General features: G+C 38.1%; 1 protein-coding gene across 1 annotated transcript in view; it reads right to left on the minus strand.

Annotated features, from left to right (window-relative positions):
* LOC124153767 (potassium voltage-gated channel subfamily KQT member 1) overlaps window positions 1–20,640 on the minus strand; it is a 597,365-nt gene that overhangs the window by 264,503 nt on the left and 312,222 nt on the right. Inside the window, exon 2 of the mRNA XM_046527120.1 lies at window positions 5,836–6,156. Coding sequence (XP_046383076.1) covers window positions 5,836–5,969 — 134 coding nt within the window. The 5' untranslated portion in view covers window positions 5,970–6,156. The remainder of the gene's footprint in view (window positions 1–5,835; window positions 6,157–20,640) is intronic.

Raw genomic sequence — 20,640 nt, forward strand, 5'->3', positions numbered from 1 at the left:
ATATACACTGATGACTTTAAAGAATTTTTTACATTTTATCTTCTCTTTCTAGGCTATCTTTAGCCATAATTTAGAGGAAATACGTACGATTGACGAGAAATTTAACTGGGCTTCCCAACAGTTGACATAATCCAAACACCAGATTGCGATTATTTTCATGCAACCTCCCCATTCTTTATTTCACAGTGCGCTAACCACACATTGGCGGCTTGGAGCTGGCTAAAAAGCTAGCCATTACTCAATTCCAAATTGTAGCAAAAAATATTTATTAAGAAAACTTGATGTGGTAGAAGAAAATTCAATCGAATTCAACGGAAAATAAATCAAAAATTGTTCCCCAGCATTATTGAGCAATAGGAATACATTGATCTCTTAAAGTACATTTCAGATTTTATATTCTATGCCCAATCTACTTTTAGCCATTATTAAGAGGGAATGTATGCGATCAACGAGAAATTTGAACTTACACATCGTCTCTATCCCAACAGAACCCACACAATAGATTGCGATAAATTTCTAGCAAAATATGCATTATTTATTCCACAGTACGATAGCCACGCATCGACATCTTAAGAGACGGATCCAAGCTCTCGAAACTCTTTCGCCGAGATTCCTCGAAAACCAAAGGGGAAAATAAACTTCTCTCGGGTTTCCCACCGGGTTAATGGCTTCATAATGGCCGACGTTTCGAGCTCCGACTCGGCGCTCATCATCAGGGCTACTGGATGCTGTGATGCGGGAATGGGCCTGCTTATATCCCGCATCACAGCATCCAGTAGCCCTGATGAGCACCGAAACGAAGCTCGAAACGTCGGCCATTATGAAGCCTTTAACCCGGTGGGAAACCCGAGAGAAGTTTACTCACATCATTCGCCGGGAAAGCATCAAATATTTCTTCCAAGGGGAAAACTTCCCCCCCCCCCCAAGATTTTCAACAGCACCAGGTGGTCCGAGTGTGCCTGCGACTATCTCCAGTTACATTCGCTTCACAAATGCCACGAAATCGACGCGAGTATCGCGCAGAGCTGCCGTGAGTCGAGAGGCAAGTTCCGTTTTTCGTTTACCCGTTCCCCCCTCGTTCCGAAAACCAATTCCTGAAAAACACGTCCGCGCGCGCGGCGCTGAGAAATAAGGCAATGGATCTCGGGAAAAAAGGGAAAGGGATTTGGGGAGGAAGCGGGAGGATTTATCGGGAGCTGACGGGGCGATGCGACCAAGGAATGCGGTAAGCGTTTGCAGCATAGGGTGGGAGAGGGAGAGTTAGTGGGAAAGTAAGGGAAGGATAGGGTTTGTGTTCACGGGAGGAAGTTCGATGAAAAACTGCTGGAAGATATATACGAGGCGGCCAATTAAGTAGGTAGGAATTTCAGGATCGTTATTTTAACTGCATTTCTCTCCCACTGCCGATAAATTTTCCCTTTGAACGACGTTTAAACTTCATTTTTCTTATTATTTGAAAATAATTCGAATGCAAATGCCATTCGCTTGATTTATTTCAGCCTAAATGTTGATTTAAATAATTGAGAGAAATTTTCACATATAGCCAAGCTGAATGGGTAGCAATGGAGAAATTGTGATGCGATTTTATTTTTGAAAAATTGTCTAATCATAAATTTCATATTTAACCGAAGTCCATAGCACCCCCACGAGCTTCCTTCTAAAGAGTAACCCGACGAAATGTTGGCATCAACGCTGAAAAATTGGTTAATAAGGAGCATCCTTACTCTGAATTTTGAAAAAAAGAAAAGGCATGGAGTATGAAACAATGAGAACAATATGTTAAGGAAATAATACGAAAATATTGTGCTCATAGTTATTCGGGAATGTGTATGTCATAAAAATTATATTTGATTGCTATAAAAAATATTCATAAAACTGTGACTATTTTATTTTAGGGTAGATGCATTGCTTTTTTCTAAAAATAATATAGCTGATTCATAAAAATACTTTAAAACTTTTCAAGACATTTATCCAGTGTTTCAGTTCAACAATGGTTGCTTAAAAGTTTAGCAACAGCTATGTGTTGGTAGAAAATATTGTTTTAATTTTATTGAATTCCTAATGACTTTTAATTAATTCGCAATTCCTCTGTTTAATGCTACTATGACAACCGACATTAAAATTAGTTGTAATAATAGTTCAGTATTTAATATCACTGAATATTATTTTGTCTTTGATAGAAACGGTGTGAATCCCTGAATTTACATTTAATGCGAAGAAAAAGACCAGTTTTTTCCTGCAAAGGTCAAGAGGCAATTACAAATAAAGATGGCAACAACGATTCAATAGATCAATATATAACTCAGCGAATTATTGATTTATTTTCATCTTTACCGTAAACAGCACATTAAAACGGAGGAATTAACAAAGCACGACACAAAAATCCATGCCCTGGATAGGGACCACCTATCCAGGCGGGATTCGAACCCGCGACCTACGGTTTGGCAGGCGAGGACTTTATCCCACCGCCGCTGAGGCCGGCTTAACGAAAATTTATACTGTTAATTTAACAGCAAAATCTAATGTGCCTATAATTATTTACCTCCAACTTGTATACGGTCAGAATCTATAAATGTTTTTCATCCAATGTTTCTCAAATCTCCTTGGAAATACGTAAGACCAAATGAGTATTTCATTATACCACAATTTCATGGGAATTGGGAAGATCATAATTGTTCCCCCTTTAATTTATGAGCCTTGGCTACCATTTATAACACTTCAAATGAAAATTTCTTCAGTAATCGCGTTGATTTAGCTGTGGTAATTGGACCCATGCAATCTTTCACAATTCCGGAATCGAAAATAACTGCATCCGTAAATAGAAGCGCGCGAAATTGGGAAAAGCTTTTTCCTCTCTCTGTATTTTGACTCAGTTTTAATGAGATTTTTCTCCCCCAGAATAAAAAAAAAACTCTGAACCGAATGGGGTATGAGAGGGAGGGAAACTTAAACGAATAAGAGCAAAGGCAATGCTGATGCATTGAATTGATGGAACAACGGTGGAAATATAGAAAATATTTAATTTACTCGCATTGGCGTGGGTGATGAACGAAGTTGTAACCAGATATTAAAGTAAATGGGGAATTATTACTCACACTACATTTATAACCTGGAACAAGCAACCCACAAACAAGGAACCCACCTTGTATAGGCTCATAATTGCTCAAGCGTTCTATGTCTAGCGGAAAGTACGGTGCTAAACCTTGCGAATGTACGTATCCCTACTAAAAGCATATACCCAGGTTATGGGTAAAATACTCAACTCGCTCGTTGTTCACACAGCGAAAAACACGGGATGGGGTAAACGAAGTTTGGCACTTGAGCGGAGAAAGGAAATCAGCGGGAGGGAATAAAAATGAGCACTTGGTCGAGGAAGGATAAGTGGGAAAGAGAGGTTTGTGTGGAAGGGAGAAGGAGAGAACACCCTCGTACGTCTCCGTCGAGTTACTCGTCGGCCTACTCCACCCCCATTCCACTTCTACCCACCCTCCCTCCCCACCCCCAGAGCAAAAGAAGGACTCGGCGAACACTTGTGGAGCCAGCGGATGTGGGAGGCCATTTTGGGAGAGGGCGTATGGCAGCGGGTGGAAAGGGGAGAAATGAATGATGGACGAACGGAGGCTGGAGCACTTGGAGCCTCTGCCCAAGCGATGAGAAAGGAAAGAAGGGGACAAGCAAATTGGAGGGCGACATTCGTATAATCGGCACATATTTTAGGCACATTGTTTCATGATATATGTGGAAATGAATTATGTTGATATGATGGTGTTATTTTGGATTTTAATGCATTAAAGAATATAAGATACTATCAAAAATGAATGAATGAACGTTGGGTTGTATGAATAAAGAAGAAAATCAGTAGTCATGGATAAATTAAGAAATTATGGGAATTTGTAATTTGAGTCGAATAAGTCATAATTACTTAAGTTCCAATTGACTAAGGCATCATCAAAAATATAATCATGGAAAAGTATATTACTGTTGCAATCATTTTGAGAAAATTACATTATTTTATTCTTATTGAATCCCAATATACGAAGCCTGTAAGAACCCTTTTTCTTCATAATGAAGAAAGATTCGCCCTAGTGCGAAATAAATGAAGTTGATGTACATAAGGAGTAAAATATTTTCATTTTTCCTATTGTAATGAAGAACTTTCAAGTCCTTATGTTTTTCATAATGGAAATTCTATGCAGAACTCAGACTGAAGTTATTGGTTTTTATTTTCATACAAGAGATGAAAAAAAACACTTTGCCATAAATCTATCGGGTGCCTACGAATTTCCTCCAGCGGGAGACTTCATCAATCAATGATTAAATAATGACTTGGGTGAATATAAATGGAAATTTTGAAAATAAGGTCGTAATAACAATGGAAGTTGATAAAAATAAACAGAAATTACTTGGGCAACTACTGGATTACCAGCTATCACGGATTAAATTGATTTGTTTAACAATCTAGGTACGCACTCAGTGTCATTAATTCTTGTGAAAATCATACCATTTTCGTTACGTTAAATAAAGGCATAGGTGTATTGTTCGATTCCCAACCAACGTACGTTTTTGCAGAGGACATCAATATCGTGAAGGAGGCTTCAGTGTTCGCAATGACACAAAACCACGTCACGGCAGTCAGCTCAGGCATTATGCGGCAAATGGAATATGAACCGCAGTTGAACCACAGAACTATGGGTATCTGGAGCCAGAACGTTGGTAAATTGGTATATTCATTTCATTTTAACGAAATTTAAGGGACTCGATTCCTTATGGAGCCATAAATTGAGGTTCATCCAAGTCTCAGTTTTCTGACTTATTCTTGCGGCTACCCACATATTCAATACGCTATATTTCGTGTTGATGACTTTAACACGCGATGAAACAAACTATCAGAACCATCTGGCCACACAAAGAACTTACAAAAGGACGAAAAGCTATCTAGCCATAAATCTAGATTTCTGGGACCAACAAGCAGCGTATTTAGTAACCCAGGATACTTAGTGAACGGCATAATAAGACTGGGCTTGGCTGGAATACGATGCTATGCCGAGGCGAATTCCTTAAGCTAGAGTTTTATTACACTTATTGTTTCATTTTTAAACATGTTATTTTTTCCGAATGGTATTCACGAGCTGAAAAGGGTCCGAAGTGGTGTTGCAAAGAAGATTCCGTTTAAAAGTAACACCACATAATAAGGGAGGCCTCTTTTTGGTGAAAATTCTCGAAGGAAAGAGGCCAAAAGAAGAATAACCTTAGGTTTTCTCTGGCTAATTGGAGAAAAAATACTGTTTACGCGGGCCTCATATCGTTGGCATTTGCTAAAATAGCTGTGAAGGTATGCAATTTTAGGCATAGAAAACATTTTAATTCCAGCAATATTTTACCAATCAAGGATACCTATCTTCTTTTAACATCTCCCTCGGTAATAGGCATGTATTCAATGAAATATTAAATATTTAACGAGAGCATCTTTAGCCTTTGTGAGACAGCCAAAATGCTTCATAAATTTTGTCCTCATGAGGCTTTACCTAGTCTGTGTTGTCAACTCTACCATAAGCGTGTATGTTCATAGAAATATGAGTTATTTTTTAATCCACCCACACTTTTTTGGACAATGTGTAACAATCATTAATTTTTCATAATTACAGTTTATTAATTAATAATGGAACTATTCTCATGAGATATATTCATCTTTGTTCCATTTCAACGTCCATATATTCATTTTTATGGAGACATGAATGATGAAGTAAGTTTTTAATTGGCGCTAAGTGCAGTGGTCCCGGTGGGCAGGTACAAAAATAAAGCGGAATTTAATTTACTTTAATTATGGGTACTCACACTAGCATGTGATACAAGATGGCGTGGGCACCGCGCGGCCGCTCGAGGAAGTTGTAGACGCGACTCTGCAGGCGGCGGTAGCGTGCATCCCTCCGGCTGGCGCGGTAGTTGAGAGGCTTTCCCAGCAGACTCATCCGTGGTTGCTGGAGACGGCTCTTGCCGGCGGCGTTGGCCGGAAGGGGGGTGGAGGGAAGGAGGGGCAGGAGGCGGTGCGAGGGGGCGGTGAGCGCGGCGCCACCACCCGCCCCCGCCGCGCCCGCCGCACCCGCCGCCGCCGCAGCCGACGATGAGCGCTTGACGGAACCCTGGACCACCGTCACGCTGAAAAAACAAAGAGACAGGGGAAAAATATTTTAGTGACCGAGTATGCTAAAACGGTATTATTTTCAGTTTTTTTGTTTTTCACACTGAAGCAAAAAAAACTAGGCAAAAATAGTCATAATTCATATCCTATAATAGTATTATAGAATAATTTATTATTCATCACCCCGGAAACAGCACTATTTGGCTACATTGTGGGGAGGGGAGCACGACAAATAACAATGGACACCGTCCTGGTTTTGAGTAACCTAACCTCTCGGGACTCGAACCCTCGACCTTCACTTTGGCACGCGAGGAGTGAACTTACCCATCAGCCACTTTCGGCGATTATCTGCGAAAAGCGGTATCACGTTTAATACTTTTCCTTGTCACAGTAAAAAAAAAACAGGAGACAAGCATCAATGGATTAAATATTTAAAAACGGTATCATGTTCCATTTTTGTATGTTTCCACATTAGAATTGAATACATTTTAATATTACCGTAAGCAGGGCCGCAGCAAGAAAATATTTTGGGAAGTTTTAGACAGGTCGTAAATTTTGGGGGAGGTTACTATGGAGGGAGTACACTTAAGAACGTATCTCTCGAACACTTCGGGGAGGTCTGAACCCCTTGACTTGCCCCGTTCCCGCAAACTTTACAGCCTTGGGTGGAAGTGATGAATAACGCCGGCCTTCAGGTATTCAACATAACCACAACCATGTCTGTTCTTAAAAACTAAGTATTTAGACCCAATTCATTCAAATAAATTTTGTGAATACAAAACAAGAAGAGTCTCCTATGGCCCTAATATTTGGTACCACACGTCAAATTAAACAATTACTGTACCCAAATAATCGTCCTGTGGCAGTTTTCGGGAGTATCGCTTCCTCGCCAGGGACTTCCACAGCTGCAGACACACCATCCGAATGGCACCTTTGCAAGGCTGTAGAGTCCTCGCTAAGGTAACTTGGGTTGTAACCTGGAGGCCTTCGTGGGGCTGTTGGGACCCACTAAGGATGCCGGGTTATTACCACAAACACACTACCTGTGATCATTCCCAGAGCTAATGGGACCCTGATAAAGATGGCAAGTAACTACACAATCACACCCACCCGCACTAAAAACATTCACACCACCCAAATGAAACCTTTGCTAGGTTGCAGGGACCTCGCAAAGGTGACCTTGTGTTGTATTCTGGGAGTCTTCGTGGGGCTGATGGGACCTAATTAAGGACGCCGGGTTATTACTACAAACATACATTAGCTCAGGGTCCCATTAGCTCTGTGATTCCTCGCAAAGCTTGGGACCCTGCTAAGGATATAAGTAATCACACAATCACACTCACAAGCAATAAAACCATTCTATCACACACAGTAGGACACAAATTCCGGGAAAACCGCTTGAATCAATGGGGAAAATTTTCCAACAGGATCAACCGTTTAAAGCAAATTGAATATATTTCTTTAAATAAGATAGCCAAAGATTTAAGACCCGTGTGAAAGTAAACCAAACGTAAGTCCCTAGGAGAATAGTCAATACCTACTAATCGGAACGAATGCAAGGAAGTAATGGTAACTGATACTAATTAACAATAAGAAGAAAGGATGGCTGAGTGTGACAGAGAAGTTAGTGTCCGTAAAGAGCACGGGAGAGATCTTTTTCGGAGAGAATGGAGAAATGCTAATTTTTTACCTCACCTAAAAAATAATTGTGACGGTAAAAAGTTTTCGGTAATAGTTGCCATTGTAAAGCTACATATACATTCTCCACAGCACCGGAAGGTGAATGTGGAGTGAGAAGTAGTTGTACATAGAGAAACGTTGGGACAGGAGGGTAGGACTAGATAAAAAATCTTGAAACGTTTTAACGACTCGGGTTGGAAAAAAATGAGAGGCCGGATCGCGGTTTGTTCTTGGAAAAGGGTACCAAGTAGTGGTACAAAATTATTCCTCATTCGACAAGGGCCAAAATAACTCTTTGCAGTTTCAATCTTTTCTCATGAATCCAGGCCTACCAATTCTACGTCCAAAATCTTGGGTTAAAACACGTATTAAACACAATCCACCGGAAAATGATATGCCAGTGGTTACGAGCTGTCGATGCTGTTCAAACAGTGGCTGTGGCGTCATTACAGATGGATCGGGTGCCTTGGCAATGAACCTTTAATAAATATTTTCTTTCAGCGCATCTTGTTTATCATGCCCGATTACCCCAAACTCATCATTTTGAACGCAGAGTATAGGTAATCACGTATGACTGATTCTCTATAATTGGAATTTAATCTCGTAAGTAATCTCGCGTGACTAACGAGCGGGTAAAGAGGTGCTTTCCTTTGTGATGACCTGTACATAGGAGATGCGCCTTTCACGGTCATTCGTGAAATGAACAAAGCCAGCAACCTAACAAAAATGGCCTAGAAAAGCCAAAACTAAAGATGGTCCACGATTCTCGCTATTCTGGAATACTTTTTCATTTCCACCATTTTATTTTGCTAGCCTTCAATTATTCTAATTTATGCAACCTTCCGCATAACGTTACTTGGGCCCGTGGTTTTTTTCGAATAATTTGAAATTTGCGAACGGATAGTGTAATTACAGAAAAAGGGGAAGCACATGATTGCAAGATGAGATCACCGAAGAGGAGTACAGAAAAAACACATTTGGACAGTAATATCCTGTAAGTAGGTAAGCGATCATAATATCTATCAATCTTAGTTCAAGACAACATGACAGCCGGAACGCAACGTTCCAAGAGGACACGATAACTAAATACTGGCCTTTCCACAAAAAGGGTATCAATTAATTTAATGAATTTAGTTCACATATCTTCAGCTCCATTTCACGAAGCACGTACCATAGATATCCAAAGAGTCTTACAAACATTTCCGGGAACAGCATAAATATTAATAAAGAATTTTCAGACAAAATTACTCCTTGCACGCAGACCTGTTCTCTCCCGGGACTTTCTAGGGCACCATCACCATATATAGGACGAGACTAGAAAGAAAAAGGAAGTAACGCTGGCATCGCGCGACCGTGGCGGAGCGAGTAACCTGACCTGCCCCCGACCGGCCTGCGACCCCGAAGTCATTAGAGGGGGCAACTCGACCGCAGGCCGTGACTGTAATGGGGAATATGGTGTTGCGTGACCGTGGAGCATACGGCATCCGGGTGCAGCAACGCGCTAACAAATGAGCAAGGCGACACATGGCTTCATCATTAAGTGCTCGCCAAAGAAAATGAAGCAATAAGGAATCCGACGGCAAGCTAGGTTCTTCCTTGTAACGGAAAATTTCCACGTGAAAAATGTATTCATAGTGGAAGCCCTACGTGAGTCCTAAGTACTTAACTACACCATTTTGCTGCAGAGACAGTTCCAATGACTGCTGCGTATTCCACAGCACAAAAAAGCATCAAGAACGACACATAACGCAGTATGGAATAATAATACTCAGCAGACGTAATGCGAGGCAGCGTTAGCATTTCTAGAAAGAAGTTGGAATAGAAAAACGCGCAATTGATACACCATTCATTCCATACCATTGAGGATATATTTCGTTAAATGTAACGGTAAAATAACGAATACGGTTTGTGAAGAACATAATGGTGACTTTTAATAGAGACCATAATTCATTGACTGGAAAAAATAGATCCACGTTGATCCATAGAGTGGATACCCTCTTAACAATAGCATTTGAATCCTTGACAGGGATTAGAAGATTTGAATGGCGCAAATGAACATAAAGTTAATTCAATACACATTAAGAATTATTTCGAAAATAATAAGAAGTGCAGGCACTAAAACTTTTTCCATTGAAAAGTAGCAAATCCGCCAGTAAAACTGTTTACGGTTAAATGATCAGTGTTTGAGCCCGATGCAATGGAGGTATAAAGTAATTCAACGCTTGAACGTGATTTTAATTCTTTCAACCAACAATTATCATTCAAATAAGCGGCACCTTTTTTGTGAACAATTACGACTACGAATGATCTTCTTAGATGTAAAATTTTACAGTAAAAATGAATGTGGTGCCGGTATATGCATTAGAAATTTGACTATTATGAGCCTACTTTGCAATAAGATTATCAATAATCTTAACATAAAAAATTGGATTTTAATTTCTCCTGGTGAATTATAATGATGCATTCTTCTCAGGTTTTCAAACCAGGTTAGCTAAGTCGTATAGGCCGACGTTTCGAAGGCTTGCGCCTTGAAAATGGGAGATAAGTCGTTTTCCGAAACGTCGGACAATGCAACTGAGTTAACCTGGTTGAAACGCCGAGAAGAATACATCAATTAAAATTTTGTTGCAATTTCCTTCATTCCTCACGTGATCAATGGCATTTTAAAACATTAAAAACAGGGTAACCGAAGTTTAAAGTCATAATGATTGAATGAATCATCTATTATTAGTAATAATTTATTAGTCGTACTATGAGAATCTTTCCTCCTTGCTTCCTCGGATAAAGCAATACCATAAGCGATCATACACACATTCATTGAGCTAAAATGAAAAAAATTAGAACTGCCACCATAGGAAATGTAGGAAAATGTAAATAAATTTCCAGTTGGTTTAACAAGTAAAAGTTTTTAGCACAAATCTTAAGAGAAAGGATAAATTTTGATTTATTTGTTGAAATTTTATCATATAATTCATTAAACTCACGTCAGTGAATTAAAAATTGCAAACTGTGCATGAATTATACTTGGTATTCATTAAATTAGATAAAAGTGTCATATTGTTATTTCTACGAGAAGAGATTGAAGCATTAAAGTACACCTCTGAACAATAAGGCTTGAAAGCTAAAGCCAGAGATGATGAACTCAAATCTGACATTTTTACTAAACAAAGCCCTCCCTTCTCCGCAAGCATCAAATCGTGCGCATAGTGTATAAATGCACGAAAGATAGAATGATAAAAATTGTGCTAGCAGAGTAGAATAAGGTCAAATGGGGAAAATATTTGATTTGGTAGAAAAAATTGGAGTTAGAGGGAGTGGTGTGTTTGTGGCGCACAGGAGAAGAAAGGGAGTCGGAGAATAAACACGTGAACTGGGTCAGCGGAGCGTGAGTGGAAAGTGAGAGATGAACAACTTGATGGGACACAAAGGCACGGGGTCAGAGGGTGTGTTAGAAGCGCTCAAATAAAGGAATGAGAAACCGCCGCGGCGAATGGGAGAGAATAACTCAAGGCGGACAATGCGAAGACGAAGGCATCGCGAGATTGCTTGGTATCGATTCGAGCATGCTCCCAAAGAAATACGTAGTACGTGTTGAAGACATATTGAAAGAAGATGCATTCTAAATGCACTCAATACTCATAAAAGGCTCTAAAAATGGGACATTGTAAAATTTGAAAACCGTAGTTCTCGTACTTCCACGGTTCATCAGGAGTGTATGGTAAAAATAATTCTGTTCACAATCCAAATGCATGCCTGGTATCCATACGCACACACCTGTTCTTACCAAACTCTTAAAAACTAAAAAAAAAAACAATTAATTAAATCAGTAAGTTGGCAATTTCCAGCGGGACTAAAAAAAACCGTAGTTGGTGTACTTCCACGGTTCATTAGAAGTGTACAGTAAAAATAACTCTCGTCATTATCAAAATTCGTGCCTGATATCTATGCACACTCCTCAAGAGTATTAGTGGTTTCCCAACACTATAAAACTAAAAATAAATGATGAATAAAATCAGTAATAACTGTCATATTGCCAGCAGATTAATTTGCAGGCTCTAACATTTACTTTAACAAGAATTTATTAGGAGTCCATCCACTTTTATGCCATGACGGTTAAATAGAGAGATTGTAAATTTTATTTCATTTAGTGTACAACTGAAAACCAAAACTACTTCAATTTTAAATCTTATTCCAATGTTTTTTATTTGAAGACCTTTACTACGCAGTCGAGTGCCACTAAGCCAACACATCATAAATATGCTTTCCCAGACGAGTAAATGAGTTTTCAATATAAATATTTAATAGTTTTTATTCTCAGCCGAACGTCGACAGGGTATTAAAATATATTTTTACAGAGGTTTGATGGATGAAACGTTTAAATTTTAGACACCTATTAGGTATTCTTTTGGTTTCAACGGACTAACTATAAAACAGCAAGACCATGTTATGCTGCTATGTTACACTCGCCGTCCTTCACCGATGTACAACAGACGCTTCATTCCAAACAGGTATGGCATATCCGTACTACCTGTCGACGAATGAAAATGTGATTGAGATGAATCGCTCCTAGAAAGAAGACTCTTTACTATGTGCAGCTTGCGAAAGGAGGCATTTTCGCCCTGATTTACGACGGGTTTCCAGTAATTAACGGCATGACGGCAGAGAGAGAAAATTTGCTTATAACTTTGTAGTTAATAATTTTCCTACATGTCGGTGTTCTGCATCTCAAGTAGATTTCAATTAAGATTTATGAAAAGTAACAAATGCGACACCTTTACCATAAAATTTGTTTTCATGAGACCTAGAAAGATATATATTCGCAATAATTTTGGATGACATTAATTGCGTTCTACGCAAGAGGAAATAACCAACTCCATAAATAAACAGAACCTATGATTGGCATATTTAAGAGTATCAGATAGAATTATTCAAAATGTATAGGTGGACGCAATATTCAGGCAGTTCTCATAGCATGGGACAGATAATTCTGCAAATTGAGTTGCATAACACCAAAGATGAGCTAAAGAGGATATGAAATAATTGAGATTCATATGGCAGCATTTCAGCCAACTCATGATCGTCCTTAACCCCGACATAAATCTCCATCCAGCGATGAATGATAAAATACGCCATGCATCCCGGGAAAGAAAGAAGCTAATCAGATACTAAAAATTAAGTTACGGAATAATGGATTGATGGATGATCAATACATTCCCGGATGGATGGATGACGAACAAGGGCAAATAATTCATCTGGGCTCCACCTGAAACCCAAAAAATAATGTGTCGAATGTATGTCAACAAAGCCATTAGGTGACACTATAAGATAGTAGATAATTATGCAAAAGTTTGTAATTTGTGTTTCCTGAACCCTGAAGCCTAGCTCGCAAATACTTGCATTAATTAAACTTAGCGCAAGTATTGAATCAAAAACTTAAGATATGAGTTTACTTGATCAAAAAAATTACGACGGCGTAACTTGACTTTACAAAGTTATTTGTTGAGAAAAACTGAAAATAGCGAGTACACTGGAGGACGCGCGGTCTAAGCCGTGATTAGTAAATAGTTTCAGAAAGCGTTCTAGTTCATAATTAGCTAAGTCAATGGCCCGTGGTGAAATTTTAAAAAGAATAATAAGTTGGAGAACCTCGAGATCACCTTTCTCAATAGATATTGCATTTTTAACGGCAAAAATTATGCATTAACAGGTATTATGATTCTTCTCATTATCGCATTAGAAGAGAAGACATGAAAATAGGAGAAATCAATGGTTTGCCCATGTACCTGCGTAGGGAAGCGCATCCAATTATGTTGAGAGAACACAGAGACGATTCGTTATTTTGGAACATCACTCACCCCACGTACCTCATTATATTTCCTACGCGTCGTTATTTGAAGTTTCTTACTTTGATCAAAACTGTCTATCTTCAATTTACCTAAGAAATTAAAGAGCTTACTTCCCTTATAAGAAGCTGATCTTGAAATGAATCTCGCCCTAAAATTCGACTGTTATACAAAACGTCTCATCGAATTTTCTCCGTAAATCTTAGGTCTTATCTCTCATCAAAACTTAGTTGGAAATTTGGCTTCAGGGAGCAAACCTATGAGGAATGCCACGAGGTAGAGAAAGGCAACTAAATAAATATCATGCATACATTTGTTTCGGGAAAAAAGGAATCTTTGTAAAATTCGAAATAGAAGATATTTTGGCAAAGCGATCAGGTATGAAGCGAAATGCAACAGAGTTAGAACTGTAAGGAATTAATATTTAATTTTAATGGAATAAACCGTGAAATTACCCCTTGTTTATACCTTTAGAAACAAACTAAAATTATATATCTGGGCAAATAAGAAAATTTTCGCGGTACGTCCGGCGACATACTGTAAATACCATGCTTTGCATTTACATAAAACAAAAAAAATTATTAAACCTCATTGATTACTGGATACTAGGCTAAATAAACTACTACTAAGCTAAATACAATTTTTAAAAAGAAGAGTAGATGAGGTATCTAACCTTTAAAGAACACAAAGTGTGCTATCAAGAACGGTATAACATATTATGCTGTTATTAGAAAGTAATTATCTGGCCCACTATCGGATCAAAAAAATTACGCAGGTAAACAAAGGGCTCGCCATAATAAAGCGCGTATTTTTATTTATCTATACTACTTTGTACTAAAAAAATTCATTCACAAGACATTACTTCTCCTTTCATTAGGGAACACATTAGATAATTTAGTGTAGACAATGACGTATTACAGTGTTTTCACCACAATAGGTCTTGAAATATGAGTATAAATAAAACATAAATTTTTAAGTTATACGCAAGTAAATCTTACAAAGAAGCATCGCTACCTCCACAAGGCCAATAATTGTTCAATGACAGTAATATCGTCTATGTAACACTTCCATGTATCCCTCTGCAAAATAGAATAACATTATTTGATACCTATTAAGAGCATTTTACAATAGGCTTACTTCTCAAAATCTAAGCAGTAAATATTACGCATACGGACGAATGATTCGGAATGTTTTCACCAGGGGGCTTAAAGGCATTTCCTTGGGTTCGTACAGATTCCTGAAAATCCGGAGAAAGTAATTTAGAGGCCAGAGACAACCAGGAATAGAAGGAAAACAATCCATGGTCAAGGAATAGAATTCGGAAGGGGCAGAGGTTCGTCCCCTTGGATATTTGGAAAGGCTTAAAGGAAGAGAGAAAGGGACGCCGAGGCTGTGAGGAGACAAACATAAATTGGATAAGACTTCGCACAGGAGATGGGATGGAATTGGACCGGATGAGTGGACCGGAGATAGGACAATTGGAATCAGATGGAGAGAATCGTCGCCCTGGAGTAGCTCGATTTAGAGGGTTAATGTATGTATGTAGTGCCTCAAGTATATATATGTATATCTACGAGAATACACACGAAATCACAACAACGTATACGGGAGGGACCTCGAAAGCAAAGCAGGAAATCATCCCTATGCAATTAAGGAATACAATCAAATGAAGACGCCCGGGATGTAATCCCCGAGGGATTTCCTGGACCGTGATTTCCTGCATCCATATCCCAACCGCATTTATGCACATTATTTATTCTATTTGACGTGGTGGCGTCTGCTTATATTTGTATTTATTCTTGAATTAATATCTGAAAAGGTTTTTTTAAAGTGCTGCAATTTGAACCAAATTTGTCAAGTCTGATCGTTTTTGGACTACTTTTTATTAATGGAATAAATGCATTATGCATAAAATGCATTGAGTAAACAATGAAACCAGAACTGTTTTACTTAAATCACTGACGGAGGGAATAAATGGCAAGTAGAGCAAATAATTTTCCCCAGAAGTTCAATAAAGTTGGTAAAAGTTTACATGATGATACGAAAAAATTGCGTTGGTAAAGACGAAGTTTTGATTTGAACTGAAAGAATTGGAATTAAATAGCGGAGAGTCAATTAAAAACGAAAAAAATATATAAAAAAGGGCTTGGTGCTGACATGTATACTGATGAAGGATTGAGGCACTGAAAATCATGAGAGTTAAAGTATTTCATTATATTCAGAAGTTTCTATCCCGATGAGAGGATCACATATTTTTTCAGAATGAAAAAAATTAAGCCGACTCAAAAAAGAAACCCTATGAAAGGAGAGAGAAACTACTGCAGGTTTTTGGTTGGCATACCGTCAAATTCCGTCGAAAACCAATGAATCTTTGAAGATATTTGAGTGAACCTATGGATTACAGAGAGCAATGCAAGTGAAGGAGAAGTAATGGCTTGATTAACGGCCTAAGATGAGGTATTTTCTGGAATTAAAGATTTTATCTATGAACAAGGAAGTTTGAGTAAAAATTATTTCAGACATAAAATGAAGATGGTAATTTTAAAACAAAGAAAACATTTTGATTTTGCTTTCAAATTTGACGAAAAAGAGATTCGGAATTGATACAATTTTGGTTTCTACCAACCACCATTAAATATTCTATGATATGTCATTTAAAAGATGATATCTATGAAAATCTTGAGATGAAAATGACCGTAAGTAGCAGAACACTTTAATCTATGACGGAAGAGTATGAAGAAACAGACTGAAGAAAAGAGAAATTAAGGAGTATATGGAGATGAGATGAGGGCTATGACGAAAGCGGGATAATCATCACTAATAAAGGATGCCAGAGCGTCTTGAGAGAAGGCAAAATATTACCTCGCCGCGAGAAAATGAATGCTACGTTGATTTTCCAAGTGAGATATAAAAGAGAACATCAGGGATCGTTGTTGAGAGGAAAGAGTTTAAAGAGAAGGAAATTTTGGGAAGGGGAGAAAGTTTGCCTTTTCGGATGTGCAGAGAAGGTTAGTGGGACGAAAGGGTTAACGACGACGGAGGAAGTGTGAGGAATGGCTGTGCCATCGAAAGCTGAAGTTCACGAGGGGAATTTTCCCAAGACGTTCATCAATTCGTTGCGCGTTTATTGCAGGACTAGCATCGACCAAACACACACAAAAGAGTAAAACCAAAAGCGTCTTCAGGAGTGAACCTACAATAGGAACGCGAGTATTATATTTGCAATGATGTTTTTTTAATAAATAAGATACATCCTCATGATAAATTAACCTCTTTGATTATTAACGTTTACCGCTGCTAACTTGTCTGACAAAGAAAAGAAGAATCATTATGAGCCAAAAAAGGAAAACCTACTTTTAACACATGATATGCATTCTTTTAACTACTAATTCCAAATAAGATGTAAGTAGGCACTATCTAATTCATGATTACCATTTTCTCGAACTATGTGTACTTTAATATCTTTCCCTAATAACAAGACCGATAAGTGGACGTGGCATAATCAGGCATATAATAAAATCCTTCTTTCATGGTAGAAAGAGAATTTTTTAAAATTGATCCAAAATATATTGTTTGTGGTCGACCACCAAAATACATTTTATTCAAAACAGACCCTTAATTTTTTACATAATATCATTTATTCTTTAAAAAAAATGTGGCCTCAAATATGGTATAAGGTTATAAAAGACCTAACTCACGATGCAGACACTTAACTTATAGCAGTAATATTTAGACATGCTCTCCCCTTGCTTAAATATTTTCTAATAAAAAGGACTATGGAGACGAGACATTTGAGGAGTCTAAAGTTTCTTTAAATGAAAACAAAGAAACGAGTATTTTAGCATAGCTCAATCTTGCGTCCGAAAAAATATTTAACGCAATATTATATTTGCACTGTTTCACTCCAAACACGGTTTCGTAAAAAGTTTTGAGACAGTTTCAGCAAAGTATTATCTTTAAAAAAATATGAAAGTTTGCCTGAGAAAGAAATGCTGAAAATCTTTCACATTGACGATGAAGTTTGGGAGACATTTGGGAATTTTCCATTTAATCATGCCCCAGATTTCTGTAGGTAAAGTATATTTCTTCCCAAATGAAAATTCCCGGATTTCTAGTTACCTCCACCAGAGCATTAACCTCCAGACGGTGATGAATTTGTGATGGCTAACACATGCATAACTAACAGGAGAAAAAAAGTCTGCGCCAGGTAGTACCTATTACAAAATACAATTCTCAAGAAAAGGGCGCATATTAACCATTGAGAACGCCAGAAGTGGGAGAGACACGGAGAGAACTCGTCAGCTCGTTTCTTTCTGGATTCTTTCCGAGCGAATGAATTGTATTCAGTTGTCCGGTTCTATTGCGTGTGATCTCCCAATCACTCATTCCTCGCCGAGGAGCAGGGAGAGAAACGAGAACAGTACGGGAGATGATTAAGTGTCGGCACACGAGTCGGGCTTCTCGTATCGATCGACGACACAGTCAATGCTTGCCCGTAAGTCATGACGAATCAAGCATCTTGAACATCAAAATTTTCAATGAACAATAATTTTCCAATACACACATCTGCTCTATTTAATTGAGTTGCTTTGCCTTACTTATCTACTGGCGTGAATTTGTTCACTCACTCAATTCAAAGTATAATTTTTAACTATAAGAGTAGAGCTCACCTAGGCTAAGCCACAGGCCAGTGAATTTTACGGAGGGTAGGGAGGAGCAAATCATTTTCCTGCACAAATTCAAATCTTTATTTAACTGTGGAGTTAAGCCTGACACGGTGGCATAAATGTTTTCAACCACACAGACTGAATTTTATTTTGAATTGGTGAGGGTAGAGTTCATCGTGAACTTCTTCAGTGTATTTCACATGTTTAGGGAAGGTACCTGATGGCCTGATACTTTCACTGGACAAATGTAGTTCTATACACCCATACCTAATCAAGTAAATCGTGCTGTTTTGCCTAAATTATGCGGTGACACAAATTTATTTTACCATCCAACCAGAAGTATGGCTTGAATTGGTCAATGAAGAGCTCGTCCCAGACTAATTCACTAGCAAATGAATTCAAGGTGAGGTGACCATTTCCTTTCGCTAGGCGACGTCGTTCTTGATGATTTTCTGTTGGAGGTGTTCGAAAGTTTCTCCCTGAACTTGGATGCGAGACGCTTTTTTTAGTACCCCAAAGTATAGCCCAATAAAAATAATCCCAAAATCCTTCAGCACCGTAAATACTTATTTATTTAAAAAAATATCCTGCGCTCTTAAAATTGAAACAGTAAAAATTAGTTTCTCCATAGGTTTTAGGCAAATGTTAAATCTTTGCCATTATCACCAAAACTAAATATGTGTTTTTAAAACTCAATTCACTATCAAATTCTTGACATGGTATTCAAAAGAGAAAATGACAGCACATAAAAATTAATTATGAAAGAGACCCTGAAAGTTTTGAATACATGTTTTGTTGGAGATTTGTTTCGTGGAGTAAATTATATATACACTCTAGCCTTTATAGCCGTTTTCAATTGCACCAGTGGCGTATTCGGCGGAGCCAGCGGCGAAGTTGCTCGAAGAACTTAATCGAAGGCAATATAACTAAAGTTTAAACATGAGCGGAAAAGACAAAATTGAACAAATACACAAACCAAGAAGTCTATGCAACATGGAGATGAACTAAGACGACGATTATTTAGCAAATAGAAGTAGATGTTAGTGCAATTTCAGAATGTTAGTATTCGTAAAAATATTTACCACCATAGAAAAATAGATTTGGACCTGAGAGAGAAAAAGGGTTATGGAATAAATACGGAAGCACGCGAAGGAAACGTTGTATATTAGATATCGGGTGAAGAAAGAACGCTGCTGTGCCGCTCAGGACCTCTTCAATCGCCAAACTCGTTAGCAGAAAACAGTGGAGCGAGAGAGAGAGAGTGAGGCGAAAGGGCTGAATAGGAAGAAGTTGAGGAGAAGAAAGTGACCTCGAGGGCCTGGAATTGGCCAATTTTCAAGTTGAGCTGCAGGAGGTCTTTAATTTTACTATTGGGAACATTTTCTCGCCCAACTTCTGGGACCTCATTAGCCAGGAGGAAATAGGACAAAGGAGGAGAGAGAAGGGGGGGGGGGAATAAATAGGAAAATAACTCCGTTCCAGCAAACTGAGTAATATTATCAAAAAAATAGGTAGATATACATTAGGTGTAGGGCACAAATAAAAAAAATCAATGCTGAGAACATTTTGTTTTCAATTATGCAAGAATAGAATTAATAAACATAAGAAAATTTAATAACGTCAGCCTTTGATTAATTAATTGTACTCCGATAAAATCAAACTTAAACATACGAAAAAAGGCGAAAATGTCTAAAGATAAGCATAAATTATTTTTCAAAATAGAAATACAAAATATTCATTGGCAAGAAACCGCATATTCCACGGTTAGGTTAGCCTTTTAGGATATTGAAAAGATCATTCACATCGGAAGTGTTCCCTCTTCAACAAGAATAACGTCATGTATTAATATGTTTTCAGGAACTACTAGAGTACATTTCCCATGCTAAAATGAATGATTATTGACGTGAACACAAAATTATTCCATCATTGTAATGGCAATTAATGGCAAAACTAGTTATAATGTAATTTTTTCTTAAATAGAGGGCAATGAAACTGTACAGATGCTTTCCAAGTAGGATTCCGCGGAGATTATGATGGTAGGCAGCGATTCTTTCGGGCTTCCTTCCGCGTTTATCCATTTTACTGGACAATATTTCGCCAATATTCCTGTTGACTTCCTCAAGGATATTTAGGTCTTCAATGGACGGGAAGAAGCCAACTGGAATTTTGGCGAAATAATGACCAGTAAAATAAATAAACGCGGGAGGAAACCCGGAAGAATCGCAGCCTATTATACAGAAATTTCTTGGAACTATATGGGTATAATTCGGCATGTTAAGTTCAAAAGAAATTTATAACTACTTTAACTTGA

The sequence above is a fragment of the Ischnura elegans genome, chromosome 2, assembly GCF_921293095.1.
Source record: "Ischnura elegans chromosome 2, ioIscEleg1.1, whole genome shotgun sequence".
NCBI lineage: Eukaryota > Metazoa > Arthropoda > Insecta > Odonata > Coenagrionidae > Ischnura > Ischnura elegans.